Here is a 24,322-nt window from a genome sequence, read left to right as displayed (position 1 = left end):
GTCAGTGTCACTGTTAGTTGTACATGTGTATCATTTTTCTAGGTCAGAGATATTCTGACCTTGGATCCCTTGGCTTCTACTTAAACCTCCCCTCCTGCCCCCCCTGGCTCTTCACAGAAAAGGTTATCAAAGCTTTCTTGTCTTTTGACGGCCTGTGTTAGGTAATCTTTCCTGCAGCTGTGACTAATGCAACCCTTGTACTACAGTATTATAATGTACTGTCGGGTTTTAAAAATTTAAACCGGAGCGTGTTTGCTGCAGTTCACTGAGGGGTGTGTATGGGATATATTGCTACTCTTTTCCTTAATGCTGACTGCTCAGGGGGCTTCTGAGCCAACCGGGACTGAGTGCCTCTGACAGGCACTAATTGTGAGTCCATCACCAGTGCATCTGAGCGCCTTAATATGATGGAGCTGTTAGCAAAGCTGATCATGCTGCTGTCTTAACACAGTCCATGTTTTAAAAGCTAGAAGCTTAACTGCACAAAGGACCTGCTTTATAGCCACAGCAGTGAGTGCAGACAGGGACTGGGGCTGTAATAAAATATCTGGTTTAAAAATTCATAGATATACTTCATGAATTGTAGCCTGTTGGAGTGTTTTATGTTTCATTTTACTAATATGCTAGGCCAGATGGATCTATGGAGCTATTTAAAACAGTAATACAGCAACAGCAATTGTAATCATAACCTTGCTGATAATCTGACACCAAGTGTTGGGGGGGGGAGGAGTAGTAGATATTTTGGAGGGCAGGGCTGGAATTCAGAGAGACCTTGACAAATTGGAGGACTGGACCAAAAGAAATGCCGTGAGGTTCAGTAAGGACAAAGTCCAAAGTCCTGCACTTAGGATGGAACAATCCCATACACTGGTACAGGCTGGGGACTGACTGGCTAAGCAACAGTTTTGCAGAAAAGGACCTGGGGGTTACAATGGATAATAAGCTGAGTATGAGCCAGCAGTGTGCTCTTGTTGCAAAAAAAGCTAACAGTATACTGGGCTGCATTAGTAGGAGCGTGGCCAGCAGATTGAGGGATTATTCCCCTCTATACGGCACCGGTGAGGCCACATCTGGAGTACTGTGTCCAGTTTGGGGCACTTTATTACAGAAAGTATGTGGACAATCTAGAGAGAGTCCAGTGGAAGGCAGTGAAAATGGTTGGGGGGCTGGGCTGTATGATTTATGAGGAGAGGCTGAGAGAACTGGGTTTATTTAGTCTGGAGAAAAGAAGCCCGAGAGGAGATTTAATAGCAGCTTTCAATTACCTGAAGCGCACGTTTACATGAGATGTTTATTGTGTAGTTGACTAATTAACTGTGCAGTAAATGTCTCAGTGTCTACATGTGCACCCCTATTACTAATAAACTCTGCAGCAGGTTAGTACTTGTATATACTCTGCTGTAGAATTTTTTCATGCGCAGCAGCGCATGTGTAGCAGCACAGCAGCACATGTCCTGGCTGGCTGGAACACAGGGTGTTTCAGTGTGGGGCTAGCTGAGCCGGGGGTCACTCTGCCAGTCCAGAACTGCTCCGACCAGGCTCCATGTGCTACGGAGCAGCTGATTGGGGTGCTTCAGCCAACTGGGTAGCGTTCACATGTGTGCTGCTGTGCATGAAAAAAATCCGCAGCAAGGTAGTACTTGAAAAATAAGTACTACCCTGTACAACCCTGCTGCAGAGTTTATTAGCTGCATAGGCATATGTGCCTCAGCCAGCCCCTCCGTAGCACGTGGAGCCCAGTCAGAGGAGCCCAGTCAGAGGAGCCCTGGGCTGGCAGGCTGACCCCCAGGTCCCCTGCCAGCCTGGGTTGCTCTGACTGGGCTCCACACGCTGTGCACAAATAATGCCATACGCTCTGGAGTTTTTTGCTCCTGGGAACATGTTCCAACAGCATGCCTGGGAGCAAAAAACTCTGGCTCAATTAACTCAAGAGTTTATTGATACACATTAATTGCACATGTAGACAGACCCAAAGAGTGGTTACAAAGAGGAGCTAAACTGTTCTCAGTGGTGACAGATGACGGAACAAGGAGCAATCATCTCAAGTTGCAGCAAGGGAGGTTTAGGTTGGATATTAGGAAAAACTCTCTCACTAGGAGGGTGGTAAAGCATTGGGACAGAGAGGTGCTGGAATCTTTATCCTTGGAGGTTTTTAAGACCCAGGTAGACAAAAGCTTGGCTGGAATGATGTAGTTGAGGATGGTACTGCTCTGAGCAAGGGGGTGGATTAGATGACCTCCTGAGGTCCCTTCCAACCCAAATTTTCCGTGATTCTGTGACTGAGCCGTGCTGTTCCCTGGAGTGCTTCCACTGAAACCATGAGAGTTCCCCAGGGGTGAATGTGATCTGCAAGGCCTGTCTTTCGGCAGTTTTACAACAGACTGCATGCCCACATAGTGCCCAGCCCACAGGGGGTGAAGCCAACTAATCTGTCCAGCTAAGATTTCCCCTGATGTTATCATCCAAGTGTCCTATGCCCACCTCCTTGACATAAGGAGCATGTCTATGGTGTGGCTGAAGTACCAGTTTAGTATAGTTGCTCTAAGCTGCTGTAGGTCCAGGCTTGTAGCACACTGGATGGAGCAGTTGCAGGGACAGAGGCTAGTTGAGAGGAAAATTGTGGGTGAAGGGGATAGGGGAGACAAGTAAAGCTATGGGTACCGGGGGAAGGCAGGCTGAACAGCAGGGCCCTAGCTTCCCAGCTCTTGTCCCCATCTCCTAGCTTATTTAGCTCCAGGAGGTCCTCTGTAACAAAGCTCGGTACTCTCTCTTCCCTTGGTAGAGATCAGGACACCTCCACACCCCTTTCCCTGAACAATTCTGACTCCCCCTCCATCTCCTTGCCTAACCCATTTCTGATGAGCCTTAATTCCTCCTTACTATCATTCCTCCCTATCAGATCTCTGGGCTCCCATGATCTGAGCCGCACCTTCATTTTCCCCCTCTCAACTCTGCTTGACTTCCACCCCCGCATTCTCCTCATCTAGGAGAGCTAAGGCCATATGTTCCCGGTGCCGCTCACTTGTCTCTGTTCCACCTTCTCCTTCTGGTTGTGAGGAGCATATGGCTGCTTCTCTGTAGCCAAGGTAAAGTGGGCATAGGGCCACTGTAGCAGTAAGCAGGTGACTTCTTGCTCCTGCTTCATGTTGGGGTACAAGTGAGGATGGATCAGGCAACACCCAGCTGCCTCTGTTTGATTTGCTGCCACAGGTGCCAAGGGTTTCCTATCTTACAAGAACTCTTTGCTTCTTTCCAGAGGCAGGTGCTGTTTCCTAGACGGCAGAGCCACCAGGGGTGAAGCGCATGGCTGCAGAGGCTGGGCTCTTGCCTGTGCCCTGGGAAGGACAAGTTGCCCATTAAGCGATGCTGAAAGGTGAGCAGCACCTTGGCAAAGTTTGAAGACAGTTTCTGCCTTTGCTGCAGCTTGTAGTAGCTGCCACATCTCTCTCCTGCTCCCCAGAGCTTATCGGCTTGGTTGAAGTGCTCATCCTTATGCTGCTGGCTTGAAGTGAGACAACGAGTCTCTTGAGACTTGGGGACAAAACTTTCTTCACCTAATAGGCATCTAAGTAGACTTGACTGCCTAAAGGCCATCCCATTCCACCTAGCCTTAGTCCCTGAAAAACAGTTAATGCAGAAGGCAGGTGGGTCTCTTCCTGCTGATTTAGTTTTGGTGACTTAGTCTCAAGGCTAAGATGATGGTGTATTATAAAAAAAGGAGTCCTGGTGTTTTTTAGAGTCTTGAGCAGGGTATTAGGATTGCACTTAGGCATGTACTAGGTGGAAGATTATCCAATTCTTGGTGTCTTAAAGCCCCAGCTGCTGTAGGCACACGATGGTGGGAGACACTTTGCTTCCATTTAAAATACAAAACAAATTTCTACCTGCACCTTGTTTGCAGAGGAAATGTAGAAAACCTGAGCCCTGAACTCCCTTGCACCAAAGGTACCAGAAGACAAATGGAACAAACTGCATTATTTAATTCTTCTGATGATATTTGAGTCAATTTTAGTCTTTTGAGGATCTGACTCATGACTTTTGAATGTCAGTGATGAACAATAGTGTTGTTTCTCTTCCTAAACTCAACTTGGGCTGAAGTGTAGAGACACAATGGGTGTTTTCATACCAGCTGTCTGCCATATACTCTATGTTGCTAAGCTACTAGGGCCTATTGAGTTGTGGAGGGCCTGGGAGGGACTCTAGCAAGCCTGGGAGAACTGATGAGAGGCACACACTGTCTGTTTGGTTCCGCTCAGCACATGCCAGTGCTCAGACACTAGACAGGTTAGCCAACTTAGCGCATCCCATGACTGTGCACCAAGAAGCACCCCCAGGATGCACAGCTTGAGCGTGCCTCTGAGTGTGTGCTCATAGTAGCCTCTAAACCATCTACACTGCTTCATTTCAGGACCCTGGTGCCTGCTGAGGAGGCCTGAGTAGATAGGGTGCAGTTCTCAGGTGTGGCTTGGAGGGGGCATATACAAGGCCTCAATGAGGCCTGCTTTGTCAGCCAGATCAAACAGGTCTGTGGTCCAGAGGTGTTTAAACCCTCTGGGTTTGTGCCGTATCCTAGGCATTGGGTGCCTGTCGGCTTTCAAAATCTGTTTCTTCAGCACCCCTGTCATATGCCTGGCCAGTTCAATGAGGTGTCACAGAGAAAGGCAAGTCTGCGGCCCCTGCCTGCCCCTTCTTGCCAGGGCCCATGCTCAGGGACTGCAGTTGGTACCCTGCTCCTTAGGTGTTGAGTGAAGGCTCCTGGTACCATCCTTTCTTCCATCACACCCAGGTGGGGACAGACCTCAATCTGGCACCAAACAAATACCTGAGAAAACAGTGCCCTGCCTTGTGCCACGGCCCCCTTTGCTCCACAGCAAAGAGAAGACCCTGCATGGGTGAGGGCCCTGTGTGCCAGGCCCCTCTTCTGCTGTTTTGTCTGCCCCTTGGGTTTCCTAACAGGGCTGCTTCTGTTTCCACGTAGCCATTGTGATCACCGAGCAGCCAGTCTCTGCCTCCGTCCCTGCCGGTTACTCTCTCACTCTGCGATGTAGAGCGGAGGCCTGCACTTCCCTGCGGTATCAGTGGTTCTCCCAGCTCCAGGTAAGGCCAGAGAAATCCAGTCCCATCTCTGACTGCAGGAGAGAGAGCTCCCTCTCCCTAAACCATGTTTATGGCAGCTCTGGAAATGACCAAGGAAGAGAATGCCTCTTAGTCTTGGGACTGCAAAGCCTCCATGCCTGAGTGGCTGCCTGTATAACTGGTTGCATGGAGAAGAGCTGGGACGGGTTGGAGCATGGGGCCCACTGCAAGGAGTGAAGGAATACCGCAGTTGCAAGCAATTTGAAATCAGCTAAGGCAAAGTAGCCAAGGGGCAGGAACAAGGAAAGACCGTGGGTCTGAGGTTGGGGAGCTGAAAGGAGAGGACAGGTTTCTAGTAGCTGGGGATACAGGAGCAGAGAAACATGGAGTAGTTTCAGAGAAATTGAGGGATAAAAGGGACTCGAAGAAGCCACGCTTTCTGTACTGAGGCAGGAACCCCCCTGCACTGGGGAAGGGTCACTGATACCTAGGCCACCACTGAGAGAAGTTTGTCTAACCGGTTCTTAAAAAGCTTTAGTGATCATGAGGCAGCCTGCTCCACTGCTTCATTACGCTTATAGTTAGAAAGTATTCCCTGATATCCAAGCCAAATCACTTTTGCTGCAAATTAAGCTGATTTATTCTTGTCTTTTTTCCATTTCCACAACCCCCCCTCCAAAAAAACAGTTGGTCATGATTTTCTTTATTAAAACCTTTTCTCTGAACAAGTACATCTCTAAGGTGCTACCCTGCCCTACGTTCTGCCGCACTTCACACTAACTCCTTCTTTCTTGTATGTAATGCAAGAATATTATCATATTGAAATTCACCTTTTACAATGGAAAATTCACAACATGAAGAGAAAAGAAGCCAGATTACATTGTGACAGCTAGTGCCTATTGCCTAACCTTGTGCAAGAAATGTAACATCCTCCTCTTCCTTGGATCTGTTGAGAATAATTAGCAACTACTTCCTCTCTATAGCGTGGCAGGACAGTGACGGTGCCTTCCTCTCCAGGCTTTACCTGTGGCAAGTTAGTGTGTATTTGATGTGTTGGGCATTGTGCCTGATAGTTGTTTGAGATAATTGTTTGCAAAGTTTTTAAGACTAGGTTAGAGAAACATTTGTCTAGAATGATTTAAACTGGGATGATCCTACCCTGAGCTGGGGGTAGATGACCTTCTGAGGTGCCTTCCAGCCCTACTCATCTATGGTTCTATGATTCCCAGGAGATTTGCCATTTACAGCTCTCTGGCTATCACACACAACTCTGTTATTAAGCTTAGGCTGTACTTGTTTCTTTCCCAGACCTGAAAAAGAGCACTTTATGCCTGAAAACTGGTCTAACATCTCTGATATAAAAGAGAGATCACCAAAAAAGCCTTCCTTCTTGCATATTTCCTGGACCATCATGGCTACTACATCACTTCAAGCCTACTATAGTCTTGTCCCCCTTCTCTTGTCTTTTCTGCATTAAACTAATTCAGTTTTTTCTACTGCTCTGCAAAGACCATGTTATTTACCCCTCTTATTCTTGTTGCTGTCCTTTCAACTCTGCAAGTTGTCTGTGTTGCTTAAAATATGATGTCCAGAGTTGGATGTAGTATTCAGGTGAGGCCTCCTAGTACCAGGTACAGAGGAGTAATTACCTCTCATGTCTTACCTGTGACACAGTTGTTGCTAGCTCCCAGAATGAAATTTGCCTTTTTGCAACAGCTTCTCATTCAGTTTTTGATTTACACTTATCCCCAGATCATTTTCCTTCAGTACTGCTGCCTAGCCAGTTATTCCCTGTTTTTATTTGTACATTTAATTTCTCCTGCCTAACAGTAGTGCTCTCCTTTTTTTTTTAACTGAATTTGTCTTTGATTTGGGTCCATTTCTCCAACTTGTAAAGATCGTTTTGAGTTCTGAGGCTGTCCTCCATCATGCTAGCAAACCCTCCCACTTGGGTGTTATCCCCAGATTGTATAAGTGTACTCTCTGTTCTGTCATCCAAGTCATTAACTGAAATACTGAACAGGACCACACCCAGCTGCTTTGAGATTTCCCACTTGAGATACCTGCCCAGTGGAATAGTGGACCATTGATATTTCCCCTTTGAGAGCAGTTTTTCACCTCTTGTGCTTCCACTTGCTTTTGATTTTCACTTATACCCCAGTTTGCTTATGACAAAATGACTTGGGATGGTATCAAGACCTGTAGGAAAGTGAAGGTATATTGCATATACTTCTTTCTACTTTATCTACCAGGCTAATTGTTCTGTCAAAGAATGAATTTGTATTGGTTTGGCATGATTTACTTCTGACAATCCATATTAGCTATATTTATCACTTTTTATTATGTTTTAGGTACTTATTAATAGATAAGCAGTTTTGTTCAGCAAGGAAATTTGCAGCAGAATTTGGAGAAAGGAGGGGGATTTTCCAGTAGGTGGAGAATTCCCCATCCCCACCCCCTCCTAACCCATGTGTTTTAGATTTTCTCCAGAGGCGTTCAGCTTCCTGAGAGATAAGAACATAGGCAGAGGAAAAGCAAGAACCTGTAGGTGGGGAAAAACAAGAGTTGGATACAGGCAAGAAGGACTTGAACCTGTAGACCACAGAGTTAGCAGAGAGGAAAGAGGCTAGCATGTGAAAGAGGAGGCCAAAAATCCCAGTGAGGCTTGCGTGCTACATGTCATGGCAGGTGTGAGCGATGGAAAAGAGGGAGGTATTGCTCAGGGAGGTACAATGGAGATCAGAGAAAGGCAGCCAGGTCCTGAGAGACTAGAGCCAGGGGAAGCAGACTTTGACAGGAGAAGGGAAGGAAGGAGCCAGCTCAGTGACTGAGGCCAAGCAAGGAAGAAAGTGAAAAGAAAGAAAGCAGCTGATCTGGAAGGGCCATCACATAGAAACTGAAGTCACCTCATTGAGGAGAAGCAGGTAGGAAAGAGGGGGAGGCAGGAAAGGGCATGGACTGATGGGAAAGCGTGAAGGCCAAGAGATATCAGATCCCTCGCACCAGATGTTTATGGGTACCTGGCTGCACAGAGCAGGAGCCCTTGATTGTGAGCATGGATTTTGCCCTTTCATAGGAAATTAGCTGTTACTCTGCTCCCAAACCCTGCCCCTCCACTGCCTGGTGCTTCATGTCATCATTCTCCCTGGGACTAGCTCCTCTGGCAGGGCTCTCCTTCTCTCCCACTGAGTAGGGAGAAGAGCTGACCCCAGGTGCTCACAGGACTTGGCAGTGACAAAATGTCTGGTATTTGGTTACCAGGCTGCAAGTATTTATTGTGCAGGCTGCAAGTTCAGTGCAGTGTCTGGGTTAGTAGTGCTCAACTTTTTAAGGCTTGAGGCACCCTTTGGAAAATGCTAGCTCTTCTTTTTCACATATTTTTGTTTATGGAAATAATACAGCACTTTTTCTGTGCAAAGAACTCAAAGACCACAACTAGTTAGAATATTTTTAATTCTATAGATTCTTATTTGAAATCTCTGGGTTTAGCTTGTGAATCATGTTTGCACACCTAACAGTGCTATCACTGTGTGGCAACTTGGGGCACCCTTGAAAGGATCTCAGGGCAGCCCAGGGTGCTGCAGCACCCTGGTTGAGAGTCACTGGTTTGGGTGTTGAAGTACTAGAGGACGGTGACACTTCCCTTGTGGGCAAAGGCATAGTTCTCCTCTGCCCAAGTGTTATCACGATACACTAGCGTGTAAGGTGAAAACACTTAGAAACTGAGAGGAATGGCCATTTGCTTGGCAGATTCTCCCCTCCATGTATACACATGCACACACACTTTTGCATGTCTACATCCACATGCACATACACATGTTCATATGTACACAAGTTTGCATATACAGGCACACATGTGCATGATCACCTTTCCTTTCCTAGCAGTCTCACATCAGCAGGGTTTTCATGCAGTCCCTTCTTAGCAAGGGAAAGGGCCCCTGTTAAATCAGGGCTTTTGGCTATACTTTCTTATTAGGATGAATCTTGCTTCTAGGACAAGGTCAGCGAACACAACAGGAGCGAAAGGAAGGGGAGTGCTCTGCTCTGCCTGCTTGTTTCATTCAGTGGATTGCTACTTGCAGCACATTTGCACAGCCTGGAAAAAGCAGTTCCCTTCCGCCACAAAGTGATACCTGGCAGCAGTTGTGCCAGGTCATGGGTGGCCAGGTCTGGGGTTCAACCAGGGTCAGAAGAGGCAACTAAGATCCGAGTGGAGTGTGTAGAGTTCTAGTGTAGGGGAGACAAGAAGCCAGAAGATCTGTCTGGGGAACTAAGTCAGAGATCCAGAGGGTTGGGCAGCATAGAGGGTCAGGAGGTGAGCCAGGTCAGGTATCTGGGAGATCACACCAGAATTGGGTTAGGGAGCTAAAGGGTCACCATTCTCAGGGTCCACAGGCAAGCCGGGTCAGGTAGCCAGAGAATCCAGCAGAGGTAAGCCAAGGGTGAGGCAGCCCGAGTACAAAGTTGAGTCTTGTTGCCCAAATGCTTCCTTGCCTGGGTCACTTGGGTAAAGGGTCAACTGACCCTGGCTGGCCATTTTTGTTTCAGGGAGTGGGTGGGTGGCTAGGCCCAGATAATGAGTTCTGACCACCTATGTCCACTCCAAAGCTTGGCTGAGGAAGTAAAACACTGGGATGAGTGACTGAACAAGGTGGGCCAAGGCCCCAAGTTCAAGGCCACAGAAGCAGTTTGGCCTGACTCCTTAGCTCATTCTGATCAGTTCTTTCCCCACCAGTGGGCTGCTTTGGTCTGCCTTGTTGGATGTGCTGTGGGACAATGGAGCTGAGTTTGGGTTGGGCGAGTCAAGAAACCAGAAGGATGGGAAAGAAAAGAGCCAAGAGAATGGAGTCTGGGAGGATGCTGCCATGACTGTGTAGGACTCTGAGGCTGAAGAATTGCTGAGAGCTGTGAAAAGGGCTCACTTGCCCGATACCCTTCTCTGCCTCATCTATCAGCATAGCTGACAGGGACTTCTCTACTTTAATATACGTCCCTGAGAACCTGCAGGTGTCTTGTGGTTACAGAGATACCAGTGAAGAGAGAGGATTTGTTGCTATTTCCCACTGCCTGCATTTTCTTTCCTTATTTAGTCTGCTTGCTGCCAAATTACTGGTGCCACCGAGCCAGACTTGCTCATCACTGCCAGAGAAACCCAACTGTACATCTGCAGGATCAACGACTTGCAAAGAAACTTCACCTTCTCTAACTGGGTGAAAGTGGAGGTCCATCAACGTATTGCCAGAGGTACGAGCACTTCTTCTTCCCCTCTTGCCTTCCAGTGCATTTGACCTGAATCCTTTTGCTGAGTTTTCACTTTCTCTTAGGACACAGAGACCTTCCAGGCCTGTGGATCTTCCCTGGCAATATGTGGGGCCAGCCCATAAAATTGAGGTACCAAGGGAAAGCTGACTTCAATTAAGTGACCATCTTTAAGTCAAACATCTTTAAGTCAAACAGCTGTGTCTGTGTTCCTGAGTAAATTAAATCCTGTCATCTTTCCACAAGTGTTTGACTCCTCCTGTTTATAACACTTTCTACATTTGAACTTGGCAATGGGACGGGGGAAATAGCAAGTCTTAGAAACTGGGACAAAGTAAACAAGATAACTTTAAGCCTATAGGGCTTTTAAATGTTCACTTGGTGCTGGAGTGCCATGGAGAGGTGTGTTCAGAAAAGTGGGTGGCTGTAGACCAATGGTGGGCAAAATGGCAGATCCAGCTAGCAGCTGGACTTCATTTCCCAGCAGACCCTGCCCACGTTGCTATGGCCAGTTTCCATGGAGACCCCAGGAGCGAGGGTGCTATTCAAGTGTGGGGCCATTGTTTCCATGAAGACTGGCCTCAGCAGCACTGGCAGGGTGCACAGCTGGGCAGGGAGTTGCTCCAGGGTCGGGGTTGGGATTTTGCAGTGGTGACAGTGTGGCCTGCAGCCAGGGCACAGCCGCAGTCCACTGCCCACTCTGCCCAGGCTCTGGACCACATTGTCACCACCTCAAGATCCCAGCTCCAGAGCAGCTCCCTTCCCTGCCAGCGCTGCTGGGGCTGCTCTCCATGGAAACCATGGTCCCTCGCTGTCACAGTGCTGCCGCTGCTGGGGTCTCCAAGAAAGCTGGTTGCAGTGATGTGGGCAGGGGCTACTGGGAAATGGAGTCTGCTGCAGGCCAGACTTTGCCTGACTTGGATTGGGTTCTGGAGAGTGAAAATATGTTGCAGTTCCAAAAACTGCTTGATAGGGAGAGGCTTGCTTTGGGATGGTGAGAGGCTCTGGGAGTCAGGCCATGCCTTGAAGGTGAAAGCAAAGTACACTGGATGGATGGGAACTATGCTGTGGTTTGGTGCTCTGCAACCTTGCTGGCATGGAGCCTTGCTGTGAGGAGCCACTTCTTATTATATGATGACAAATGAGAAGGACACTATTGCCATTCATTTGTAATGTTGCTTTCTAGACCTGCTCCCAGAACTGTGGCAAGGAGAACCAGTCATAGTCATCAACCCAACTGTGTTGGAGGTGAAAGTGGGCAAGGAACTACAGCTCCAGTGTGCAGCCCTGGGTATCCCAGCTCCACACTACCAGTGGTATCACAATGGGAAACCCATGGAGGATCAGAAGAAGAAGAAACTCTTGGTAACACTGTTTTAAATGGCTTATAAACTTTGGCAACATGGGATGGGCATAGGAAAAGAGTGTATATAGCTGGGTCATGAACACAAGAGAACCCCCTAACCCCAGTCAGTCACAGTGTAGCATGTGTGGTGTCTGGATGATAGGATGGTATCTGCTGATAAGACTAGGCAGGAAAGGCCTTTGTGTGTTGGATGTAACAGTATGTCATCAGCATCTTTGTTGCTAGAGGCCAAGATGCTCTCTGACTTTCTGCAGCCATGTGGAACATGGTTCTGTAACGTGTGGTGGCCCAGACAAGGTTCAGCTCCCAGGGCTTTGGTTTTTGTGATCAGCCATTCTACCATGGAGTGCTTGCCCCTTCCAGTCTGTCCACCCCTAGAGAAACCACTTTGCACCCAGGTACATTCCCCTTCAAAGCAAGGTACAAACTCTTTGTGGTATTTGAGTCTCCAGGGCTGCCTAACAGAACCCAAGTATCTCCCTTGTCCCTTGGATGGCTGGGATTTTTTCAGAGGCAATAATGAAGCAAGACAGAAGATCTGTGTGGCTTCTTTCAAAGCAGTGGTGTGTTTTCTTGAGCAATCCATGTGGTTATGTCAGTCTGTAACAAAGCCAATTTAATTCTGGGAGGGTTAGCTTCATGAGGCATTTAAGTGGTGAGTGAGTGATCAGGGGTGCTGCATATAGAGAGAGGTGCTCAGGGTCTGGCGTGCCAGTAGTTGGAGACATTAGATGACTGTAGGGCTGTATTGGTCCTCTCTTCTGGAAAATAGCAGCCATGGCTCATGATCATATTTGCTGCTTTAGCAACTAACTAATTTAACCATGACAGGCTTTGAAGCCACTGTTTTTAGCTGCCTTTGTCATTATAGAGGTGTTGCAAAAGCACGTCTTTTTGGCCAGCTAAGCCAGCAGAGAGAGGAGGCAGGAAGGGGAAGATAGGAAAGAAGTGAAAGAAGATGGGGAAGGAAGATGACATTGCTTGGGGACGGGTGAACCTCAGGTTCAAATCTCAGCTGTTTTTTTCAGGATCCACCCAGACTTGTTTTCCTCTTTTTGGCCTGGTCTCACCAGGGCACCTTTATGGGTTAGAACAAAGCCCAGTGGGGTGGTGGCCCCACTGGTGGCATCCATGGTGGCTTGCTCCTCCTCTTCAAAGCTGTTTAGTCCAATCCAGAGGTTTCCAAGTGACTCCCCAAGAACCAACCTCCAGAAAAGAGCATAAACCTCATTGTGTAATTCCTCAATTGAAAGCATGTGTGCTGTGATTCCATTCTGGCCACTTCCTCTATCCTGATAGCAACTGATTAGGATGCCATCACAGTTTTGTAGCCTTAGCTGAAACCTTAAAAACCCCAAATTATTTTAAGCATAACCCATTTGTACTGGTCTCTTTGTCTCTGCCTTCTACTTATTTTACCAAGCAGGTCAAGCCAGACTCTTGCTTTGTCTCCCTGGCTTAGGAAACGGGCTTAAAGAACAGCCTCATCTCTTCCAGTCCTCCCACCAGTTCTTACAGCTGCCTGATCTCTGGGGCCAGATGCTCTGCCTATGCTCTTTAAAGGGATACATCTGGGGCAACTAGCAGATTGCAGGGTTTGGGATCTGGACCTCTTGGGGGATGGGTGGAGAAGGTTGGCTGAAGGTGCAGAAGGACTAAATGGAGGACACTCAAGGGTAGCTGATTTAGTTATCTTCCTAATTGGGCCGCCCCTCTTTTTTTGATTGGCCCTCACTTGTTGGAGAAGCAAGACCCTAGGTCAGTGGGGGCCAACCTTTTTGGCAGGTGTGCCACAAAGGGAGGCTGTTGGGCTAATAAATGGCACTCCGATCCCCTGCCTCTGTTCAAGCTGCTACTCTGCTTTCTGCTTCCTGCCCTGGGTTCCCTGGCCAAACGTGCTGCTCAGCTTTCTGTTTTCTGCCCTGTGCTCCCTTCCTGAACTGCTGGTTTGCTTGCTGCTCCCTGTTTTATCTGCCATTGTACTGCCTGTCCCCTCCCCAGCATGCTACATGCCACACACACCGACTGTCCATGCTATGTGTGGCATCTGTGCCAGAGGTTGGTCACCTCTGCCCTAGGGGATGGCACTTACCTGTAGAAGTTTTATTTTAAGGCCCCAGACAGGAAAATGTTGCTGGCTCCTGGACATCCCTCAGGCTATGAGCAAGCAATTGGGTTCACAGTTTGGATACGAGGCTGGGGACTAGAAGAGGCAGACAGGCTCTGAGCCCCAGGGCAATGTTTCTCAACTTTTTTTGGGCTCAAGGCACCCCTCTGTAACTTGTGTGAATTGAGAGGTAACTAGTTTAAAAAATGAATGATATATTACAGAAGCCCAGTGTGTGGGGAGGGGAGGGGATCAACCAGATGGGGACAAGCCTGAACCTGTGCTTATCTGCTTATCTTCTCACAACTCATGGCATCTTTGAAAGGATCTGGCATCTTTCAAAGTATCTGGCAGCTCTGCAGTTGAGAATCACTGCTCCAGAGGAAGACCCTAGTCCTTGTCCTCTGAGGTGAGTTAAGTAGGTGGCCCAGCATCTCCCTGTGTTGAGTGAGAAGAGCTAGGACCAGGGAGGAGGTGGAACTGATGAGTGAGTGTGAGCTGCTAAGTCTGCTCAGTGCTCTAATTGCTCAAGGGGAAATCACCTGGAGTCTTTAAATGTGGACTGGGCATTTCTGAAAATGCTGTCCTCGCTCTGCCACAGGATGCTGGGCAGGAAGTGGGGATTGTTGGGTGATGTCTGGGATCAATCTAACGGGTTTTCACAGTCCCTTCTAACCTTGAAATCTATGGGCATTTTTACATGTATTCCTGATGCGGTGCCAGGCACTTTTAATTAGAGCGACCCACTACTTAAAAGTGGCTGCATGTCACAGGTATTGATGGTGCAGCGTGTCCCCGTGCTGTGAAAATGGCAGCAGGGCTCTTTGAACTAATGCACATCAAACGTGTTTTATTTTAAAGCACACCACTGCCATTTTCTCATCATGGATACACACTGCGCCACTGATGCACATCTGCGAGGCTGCCAGAGCATGTCAATTTATGTGCTCCAGCAGACTCAATTAATCGAGTCTGCTCCAACATACTGGATTTCCAGCGTCTCGGAGCAGGCTCCCTGCATGTGTGCAAGTGCCTTATGATTCTGCATAAATCTGGTCACCATGTCAGGGCCGTAAATTGTACCTCTACACACCGGGTTCTCAGCTGACTCCTGTCTGCAGGGTGGTGTTTTAGAAATCCCACTCAGGGCTTGGTTCTTCAGTAGAAATGCACCATTTCCTAGTTTCTTTCAGTGTCCCTTATACAGTGTATTATCTGTATCACTCTTCACTACTGAACATGCAGAAATAACTTTAGGCCTCATCTTCTCCAGGGGAAAAGGGGCCCTTTAACAGGTTCAGATTAACCTGTGCTAAAAAGCTTGTGTGCATCCCAGTGGAAATCAGGCCCTATTATCAATACTTTTTGGAAAGAAATGATAAGCAGAGTTAATATGGTTTTGAGTACAGCATGGATACCTTTGGCAAGTACGTACATTCTTGGGTATGTACCTGAGGAGTTCTAATTGAAACCTTCCCAGATTGCACTCTTCCAGTGGGCCTTACTTGTGACATTCAGGATTATATTACTGTGCTGGAAAAGTAGGACATCTCCAAAAGTCAAAACATGGTACCAATGTACAAGTCACCCTTGCCCTCATGATGCAACTGGCATCTATGAAGAGGGTCAGGTTTTGCAGGCATAACTGCTTCCACAAGTTTGAACAATTTCTTAGAATACTTTGGTGACTAGCTTATTTCTCTTTGCACACTTCTCTTTTTGTCTTTCTTATCCTTTCCTCTTCCCTCCCTCCTTCCTTTTTTCTTCTTTCTTTCTTTCTTCTCTCTCGTCCCCTTCTTTGCTTATGATAAACATGTAAGTAGTTTAGGTTGATATGTGTAGATGACACATGTATTTCAGATTTTTGTGTTGCATTTAAAAATCAGTAAAAAAAAAAAAACCCCACAAAAAACCCTAGTGTGGACAGGATATGTCTAGTGTAGCATGGATATGTCTCAGTAGGTCCACATGAGTGCAAGGGTTCCCACTGTGCGCCCTGCTAGGGTTCACTCCAGCCAGCTAACACCCGTTACAATTCCAGCTGCCTTTTTGCAGAGTAGGAGTGAAATCCCTTTTCTTCTGAGGTAGACACGGTGTTGGCAGGATAAATGGCAGGATGTGGCCTTGACCCTTGTTTTCATGGCGGTTTCTGTGCTGCATGGTTCAGTGCAAACCAGAGAACACGTGTTCTTGAATTACCCCAAACTGACCCTTTGTCTGTAGCCTTTCACAGAGTGCTTGTGTTGACATCTGCCTCCAGATATCTCTGTTTGGGGAACCCTCGTTTCATATTTGTGTATTCCCATGCGCATTAACCACATTCTGTTTAGCTTCAGGGATAAAATTTGACTTTAGTTCTGAAAGGTTTGGAGTCTGAATTCCAGTAAAGTTTATTTTCATTTGGACTTCCTTTCTCTCTTCTGGTGCCAATGCAGATCATTTGTTACTCAAGAATCCTGTGAATTAACTAAGGGTTCTGCCAGGCTTTGAGGTGATAACACTAAGCCCAGCCCTCCTACAGAAGCATTGGGAATGTTCACATTAAACTAGTGAAGCCAGAGCTTACTGGCTTCTTATTGTTGTTGTACCTGGAAACTTGTGGCGGAGGTGGTAGCCTGGGACAGGAGATCTGCATTCAGTGCCTTGCTCTGGCCCTGAGAGCAATATGAGAGGCAGAACCTTTTGGGCTTCAGCAGTTTGGGGGCCTCAGAAGCTGGAACATGGGGCCACAAAACCAGATCTCAATAATCTGATGTTAATTTCATTCCATCTAGATCAACTCTGCAAAGGTCAGTGACTCTGGCACATACCTTTGCTGCGCAGCCAATAGCCACGGAGAACACTGGACCAATGCGGTGGACGTTCATATAGGTGAGCAGAGCTACATAACATCCTGCTTCATTACAAAGTAGTGTTTAGGTTGAAATGTAATGGGAGGAGAGATGGATTGGATGCTCTGATCTGGAGGGGCTGCACACCACAGGGATGGGGTCAACAAACACAGTGCCATAGGCATGACTTCTGGGTCAGCCTTGTGGGGTAAGCAGTGGACTGAGTGCCCTGGGTTTGGTGATCCAAGATGCTAGACTTGGGCACTGATTCCTCCCCTGGCCAGGGACAAGCCTCAGCAGCCAATGCCAGTGCAAGAGACCTCTAATTCTGGATCCCTTGAGTTTTGGGAGCTCAGTGTAAGACTGTTTATAGGCATATGAAACTCTTCAAGAGCATCCAGAAAACAGGCACTAGATTTTGAATGGCCACTCTGAAAAATAGGAGGTGAAGTGTATTTTGGGCAGGGGGACAACATACCAATCCCCAGGGACAGTGCAAGGAGAAGGCAGAGACTGCATTCACAAGGGCATTTTAAGGGGCAATTGTTGAACTGAAAAACCTTTCTTGGTAGCTCCAGCAAGAACAAATGCAGAGAGACATTGCACAGATTTGGAGAGAAGTAGGAAGTGTGCTGGCAGTCCTATCCTGGCTGTCAGGGAGACAATCTGCAGAACAGTTTCTCACACCCAGGAAATACTAGATCTGAATTAGCAACCCCAGTGGAACTGCGCCAGCTCCTGCCAGCTGAGGATGTAGATATCTACTGGCTCCTGCTGACAAGCCACCCAGATCTGTGATAATAGCATTCCTGGAATTCCAAGATAAGAGAAGTTTCAAATTTAGCCAGGGAAGTGGGTCTATAATTATAAGGGAAAAAATGACAGTCTTCCCACATGTCTGGGCAGCTCCTCAAAGAGATGCCATTTAGCCCTGTAAAAAGACTGAAAAGGGGAGCCTGTATTTTAGAGGAGCCTGCAAAGTGCAGAGTTCTATACAGGAGTTGAGTGAAATTCCTTTGTAATCCAGGAGCAAGGATTTTTTTTGGATTTACTGGAACCAAGTTGGGCCTTAACGCTTCAGCAGATCTGTACTTCCCTTAGAGCCCAGAACAAGAAAACAGTGGAATGCTGAGAGCTTAACCATCTGTCTTCTGCCTGTTTCAGATTTAAAAAAAGAGTTGTTTATAAGGAAACTTTAGCTGCATCATAGGAAACCTGTTGCATTAGGATGTGCCTCATAATTCTCACTAGCAATTGTGGTCAATTGAGATGCAAACTTAATATTTCTTGTTCAGAATAGTTCTGGAGGATAAAGATTGGGCTCTCCCTGCAAAAAAGTAAGCTGTTATTTACAAAATCTTATGCCTCTGTGAATTCAGTTCAAGTCAGCTGACCCTGACAATTTACACCTCGGAGTGCTCAAGGAGCTGGCCTGCATCATAGTTCAGCCCTGGCATGGATCTTCAAGAGCTCCTGGCACTCTGGCAAAGTGCCTGAAGATTGGAAGAAGGCCAACGTGGTGCCTATCTTCAAGAAAGGGAGGAAAGTGGATCCGGCAAACTACAGGCCCATCAGCCTGACTTCCATCCCGGGGAAGGTCTTAGAAAAAATTATCGAAGAGGCCATTCTTAACAGACTGGTCGATGGCAACACCCTGAGGGATAGCCAGCATGGGTTTGTTGTGGGTAGGTCATGCTTGACCAATCTCATTTCCTTTTATAACCAGGTGACCTATCACCTGGACAGGGGGGAAGAGATTGATGTCATATATCTTGCTTTAAAAAAGCCTTCCATCTGGTATCCCACGATCACCTTTTGGCAAAACTGGCCAACTCTGGCCTCGGGTCCACCATGATCTGCTGGCTGGGGAATTGGCTCTGTGGTCAGACCCAGAGGGTGGTGGTTGACGGAAGTTAATTGTCATGGTGCTCTGTGACCAGTGGGGTCCCACAAGGCTCTGTCCTTGGACCTATGTTGCTCAACATCTTTATTAATGATGTGGACATTGGAGTCAGAAGCGGACTGGCCAAGTTTGCCAATGATACCAAACTTTGGGGTAAAGCATCCACACCTGAGGACAGGGTGGTAATCCAGGCTGCCCTTGACAGGCTCAGTAAATGGGCGGACGAGAACCTGATGGTGTTTAACACCAAAAAATGCAAGGTTCTCCACCTTGGAAGGGAAAACCTGCAGCATGTCTGTAGGCTCGGCAGTGCTATGCTGACTAGCACTACGGACGAGAGAGACTTGGGGGTCAGGATTGACCACAAGATGAACATGAGCCTGCAATGTGATGGTGCAGCTAGTAAAGTGAGCAAAACACTGGCTTGCATCCCTAGATGCTTCTCAGGCAAATCCCAGGGCATCATTATCCTGTTGTACTTGGCCTTGGTGAGGCCACAGCTGGAGTACTGCATCCAGTTTTGGGCTCCACAATTCAAAAAGGATGTGGAGAAGCTTGAGAGAGTCCAGCCACGCACATGATCAGAGGTCAGGAAAACAGACCTTATGACGAGAGGCTGAGAGCTATGGGAGTTTTCAGCCTGGAGAAGTGCAGGCTCAGGGGCAGTCTGGTTGCCACCTAAAAGTTTATAAGGGGTGTTCACCAAGACCTGGGGGAATGTTTGTTCACCAGAGCGCCCCAAGGGATGACAAGGTCGAACGGTTATAAACTCCTGCAAGACCGTTTCAGGCTGAACATAAGGAAGAACTTTTTTACTGTCCAAGCCCCCAAGGTCTGGAATGGCCTGCTGCGGGAGGCGGTTCAAGCACCTACTTCGAATGCCTTCAAGAGAAACCTGGATGTTTTTCTTGCTGGGATCCTATGACCCCAGCTGACTTCCTGGGGCAGGGGGCTGGACTTGATGATCTTCTGAGGTCCCTTTCAGCCCTAATGTCTATGAAATCTATGAAATTAGATGGTCTAGAAGGTGCCACTCTTCCCTGAAATCTGCCTTAGAAAATTATCATACTTAAATAGCAGATGCCAGGAGAGTCCCCAGGCACCTTGTTAAACTGGATTTCCAGTCCCTATGAGGTACAAATTTCCCAGGTAGAGCTAAAGGGTGTTTATAGGTGTGTTCTGAGAGGGGGTGGGAAAGGCTTAAGTAGAGTGGCTCTGAGAACCGCTTTAATTAAAGCGCCTGAAATATCACGTGTATCAGCGTCCCTGTGCTGAAAAGTGGTGGGGCACTTTAACTAAAGCTCGTTGACAAATTGACAGGGGGGAAGGTGGGTACTTTAAATAAAGCTGGTTCAGTCTGGGGACGCTGATACTTATGACACTGGAGTCTGCTGGAGTGCAGTAATTACCATGCTCCAGCAGACTCAATTAATCGAGTCTGCTCCAACGCATCGGAGCAGCCTCTCTGCACATGCATAGGTACCCAAAGAGCCTAGCCCTGTACCTCCTCCTTCTCCCAGTAGCTGGTGAAGTAGTCAAAAGACAAAGGGTGTGATTGAAATAGGGTTTGGGCTTGAATTAAATACTAGAAAACATTGGGCATCTTTACACATGCTCCAGGGGTAAGAGTGGGTGGGGGCACTCTAATTAAAGCATTCGCAGCATCTCATGTATCAGCACTCCAATGCTTGTAAATGGTGGCGGGAGTACTTTAACTAAAGCTCATCAGACAAGCTTTAGCTAAAGCACCCTCACCACCATTTTGAAGTGTGGAGATGCCGATACATGAGACTCAGAGGGTGCTGGAGCATGCTAATTAGCATGCACTGGCAGACTCGATTAATCAAGTCTGCTCTGATGTGCTGTAATTATAGCATGTTGGAGCAGCATCCCTGCACATCTACAGACACCCACTGAGGCTATGTAGGCATCCCTAAAGCAGCTAACAGCAAATGCCACAAGATATAGGCTGACGGAAAAAGGACTCATCAAATAGACTAGTTCAGATGGAATTCCACTGAGTATTAGAATATGTCTACTCCATTACATTCACAGTTATGAGTCAGGCCTTCTGAAATCAAAAGAATGACTTAAAAATCATGGGGTTTATTACATCATTTTAAAGGCAATACTTTTGAAGTGTTGCTATTTACTTTATCTTTTTCACACCCTTAAGAGTTCCCTTTTTAGTCTTCCACACTTATTCTTGCAGGCTAGGAATTTATTTTTTGTTGGAATGAAAATCAAGTTTCCCAACTAATCTCACAACTCTAGGAACTTGGACTTTCTGCAAAAAAAATCCAAATATCAGGAAAATCATGAGCATGGGTGATGCTGTATTAGAGACCTTTCTGGGGCACTCACATCAGAGGAGTGAGCTGTGCCATCCTTTTGTGTTCATACACTATTTTTAAAGGTATGTAGTGTTAGCTGATGAAATACATCACCAGAGAAACAAGCTGATGTTTTTCAAATGCAGGGACACAGCTCCCTCTGGGCTTTGCACCTGAAGCACAGGTTGGTAATTTTCTTTTCTCCCCATAAGTGTGGAGCTATGCTGGTATTGGTGGATAAAGCTCTGGCTACCATCTTGGTGGGGCATAGAGGGCAAACAGCACACTCAGACCCACAAAATGCGTAGCCTGTGTAGAAGTATACATCATTTCTGACTTGTCTTTACCTGCCTCTGTGGTGGAGTAATTGAATGCTATTGAGAGTCATGTGCTTTAAAATGTGCATGGTAACTACAATGGTAACCACAGCGCTGTGCTGACCTGTGGGCATGGAGCCAACCACTGGGCATACAAGAAGAAAGCTCAGAACTTCCATCCTGAGCTTGAACTTCTTATCTACTCAGTTGTTCAGTGTTAGAGCTGAGCCCAGGGGTGTTGGATCCAGTCTTGTCTTGGTGCCAGAACTGTTGGTGCCAGACAAGTGACTGGAGTAAGGCTGTGGGATCCAAGGTGAAGGCTTGGGGTTGATTTTTTTTTTTTCCTTGTCTCGTTGCAGGTACGTGTTGGCCAGATACATTCTTTGGTGAGTGCTGTTCCTCTCTCTTCCCCTGAAAACAAATTGGTGTTGGAAGTGCAGTGAATCTGTGAGGTGTTTTGCTGGATGCACTTCTATAGGCAGCAGCCCCTTTCCTTTGCTCCAGTAGCCCCTTGGCACATGGCTTCTATTCAGCTTTGCACACAGAGCATGCTAGGAGTCCCTTGATCATGACCAGCCTGGACCCTAACCTGTACTCCCACCATACTGAAATAGCTAGAGTCTGTTATGTGGCCCAAATTCCCTCCCCTTTGTGGGGCTCCCTCTGACTTTTCTAGATCCTTGCTTCAGCCCATTGAGGAAACATGCATGCAAAAGTGGGAAGCAAAGAAAAAAGTGGCGCTTAGCCTGAAAGCTGATGACAGCCATCTAGCCCCTGCTATCTTGTGTTGAGGGGTCCCTCAGTGTCTGGCATTTGCAAACATGCCCATTGAAGAGAACCATCACTTCCACGAAATGAAAATCAGATTTTCCCTAATATTTCCACCAGGACTGAAGGCAGTTATGATATGACTGCTACAGGGACAGCACAGGTGGCATTACAGTGCTAGTACTTGCCAATGGCAGGATGTCACATGTCATTGTCTGCAGCATTGCAGTGTTTTTACATAGAACTGAGGGAAATGTTTCAGGCCAAGATTATATTTGCAGAAGAAAATGCAGGTTTGGGGTCTCCTGAAACTGTGTGTGAATTCAGGTTGAAATCAGCAAATAGTTTCCTCTGAAAAACAATTTGGGGTGGAGGGAAGAAAAATCCAAGCATTTCATTTTAACATTTGCCAAATGAAATCCTTTGACTCTTTTTGTTTCAAAATGACGCTTATTTTCATACTCTTATTTAATTTAGAACAAGTAGAAAGACATGGAAAAACATGAAGTAAAATATCTTGGCGGTGGGGGGATTGATTTTGGCACAGACTCAACAGAGATGCAGGGGCAGAGTGGTTGAGGTGGCTCCAGAGGTGTTGAAATTGATCCTTCTTCCAAACTCATGCCAAAGGATGTCCCCACTTGATCATCTGTAAATAGATACTTGGTCATCTGGGCTGGGGAGTCAAAGGCAGCCATCAGTGATGCTGGCTGCATCCCTTCTTTGCATGCTGCATTGCTCCTTTGCATACTGAGTTGGCATTCCTTAACCACATTATCCCCACTGGAGCCTTTGGCATCAACAGGCTTCCTAACAATAAGTTACTTGCACAATTGTGTTTCCAAATATATGGTATAATATATTGATCATATTGATCACACACCATACTATAATGATGCCTAAATCTTATACGAGTAAAATTGCAACTTATATCACAGTTACATGTATAAGGCACCTATGAGTATGTATGTGTGTGTGTATATTTACATTATTCGGATTACACACGTACATAATCTGAACATGATATATTCAGATTATATTTATATATGTATGTATATATACATACACACATAGAAACACACCCTGGATATGTATGGCATATATAGAAATCCAGGAACCCATGTATGAATATACATATATGCATATACACACCTCGGATTCGTATATATACTATATTCAGATTATATGTGCGTGTGTGTGTGTATACACGCACATATTCAGATTCACCCTAATGGCATATAAAGGAGAAGGCAGGCACTCCAGGCCTGAGGTACCATATGCACCAGTAGTTTTGCAGTTTATATGCAGTATCGTCTTGAGTAATCAAAATGATCTCAGGAGTTCTGGTGTTACTTGACTGAGGTCCTTACACTTTGCATGTGGACTGATGGCTTTGCTTGTCATCTGATATTTCTGCAGCAACTGACAAGGTGGCACTTTTGGTGGGCAACAACCATTACCAGAATCATCCTAACCTGATGGCTCCCATCACAGACGTGTTTGAACTGAGCCTTCTTCTAAAGAAACTGGGCTTCCGGGTGGTTTCCCTTCTGGACCTGAACAAGGTGGAAATGATGATAGCAGTGAATCAGTTCCTGCAGCTCCTAGGGAAAGGGGTCTATGGTAAGTTGCAACCTGAGAACCTCCACAAGGGGAGCTTTCCTTTCAGTAGAGGCAAAAAAGGGAGTCACCCAGCCCTTCAGACAGCATGACAGTTAGCAATGGTTGGGATTAGTGGAGAGGCAGGGATCTCTATAAAAAGGTTTCATAACACTTTTACTTTAAATAAATAAATAAATAAATAAATAAATTCCAGCTCTCTTTTAAAAGAGCTCAGACCCCTCTCTGCTTTGCATCAGGATTTTTGAATATTGTGGGAAGGTAGCCATGGGGTTCAATAGGTGTCTTTTACTAGCCCTATGAACATTCAGTCAGATTTGCCTGAGTTATAAGCGGATAAAAATTGTTATTTCTTGTCTGTTTTGCTCAGCTCATTATAGTCTTGAAAATCCTTAAACTCCATCTGGCACTATGCATGTACTTTTTCAATGTCAGAAGCACAGCAAAAGGTAGGGCAGAGTGGCACCTTGCATTCTAACTGGTTCAGAGAAGCATGACCTTTCAAAGGCAAGAACCTATTTTTGTCAGATACTGTGAATGGATCAGTTAGTGTTTAAGGTGCCATCCTGCCCTACCTTTTGCCTGACTTCCACTATGGGCCAGGGAGGTCTGGGTGAGGGAGATCCCCTGCCCTCCATCAATGCTGACCTCATGAAGGAACACTTTGAGAGGCTGGATACTTTCAAGTCATCTGGCCCTGACAATCTACACCCCAGGGTACTCAAGGAGCTGGCAAGCATCA

At 46.8% G+C, this 24,322-nt stretch overlaps 1 protein-coding gene across 4 annotated transcripts in view; it reads left to right on the top strand.

Annotated features, from left to right (window-relative positions):
• Positions 1-24,322, top strand: part of LOC102374052 (mucosa-associated lymphoid tissue lymphoma translocation protein 1-like) — a 61,099-nt gene that overhangs the window by 7,884 nt on the left and 28,893 nt on the right. For 2 of the 4 annotated variants that reach the window (XM_025199918.1, XM_025199917.1), the window contains exons 2-8: positions 3,257-3,373; positions 4,979-5,097; positions 10,167-10,320; positions 11,522-11,700; positions 16,583-16,679; positions 21,552-21,578; positions 23,380-23,583. In XM_025199918.1, the coding sequence (XP_025055703.1) occupies positions 3,364-3,373; positions 4,979-5,097; positions 10,167-10,320; positions 11,522-11,700; positions 16,583-16,679; positions 21,552-21,578; positions 23,380-23,583 (790 nt within the window). In that variant the 5' untranslated portion in view covers positions 3,257-3,363. The remainder of the gene's footprint in view (positions 1-3,256; positions 3,374-4,978; positions 5,098-10,166; positions 10,321-11,521; positions 11,701-16,582; positions 16,680-21,551; positions 21,579-23,379; positions 23,584-24,322) is intronic. The other 2 variants (XM_025199916.1, XM_025199915.1) reach the window with 1 other exon arrangement.

The sequence above is a fragment of the Alligator sinensis genome, unplaced genomic scaffold (assembly GCF_000455745.1).
Source record: "Alligator sinensis unplaced genomic scaffold, ASM45574v1 scaffold1097_1, whole genome shotgun sequence".
NCBI classification, from domain to species: domain Eukaryota; kingdom Metazoa; phylum Chordata; order Crocodylia; family Alligatoridae; genus Alligator; species Alligator sinensis.
The sequence above is the reverse complement of the archived record's forward strand: the minus strand, read 5'-3'. Positions and strand labels throughout refer to the sequence as shown.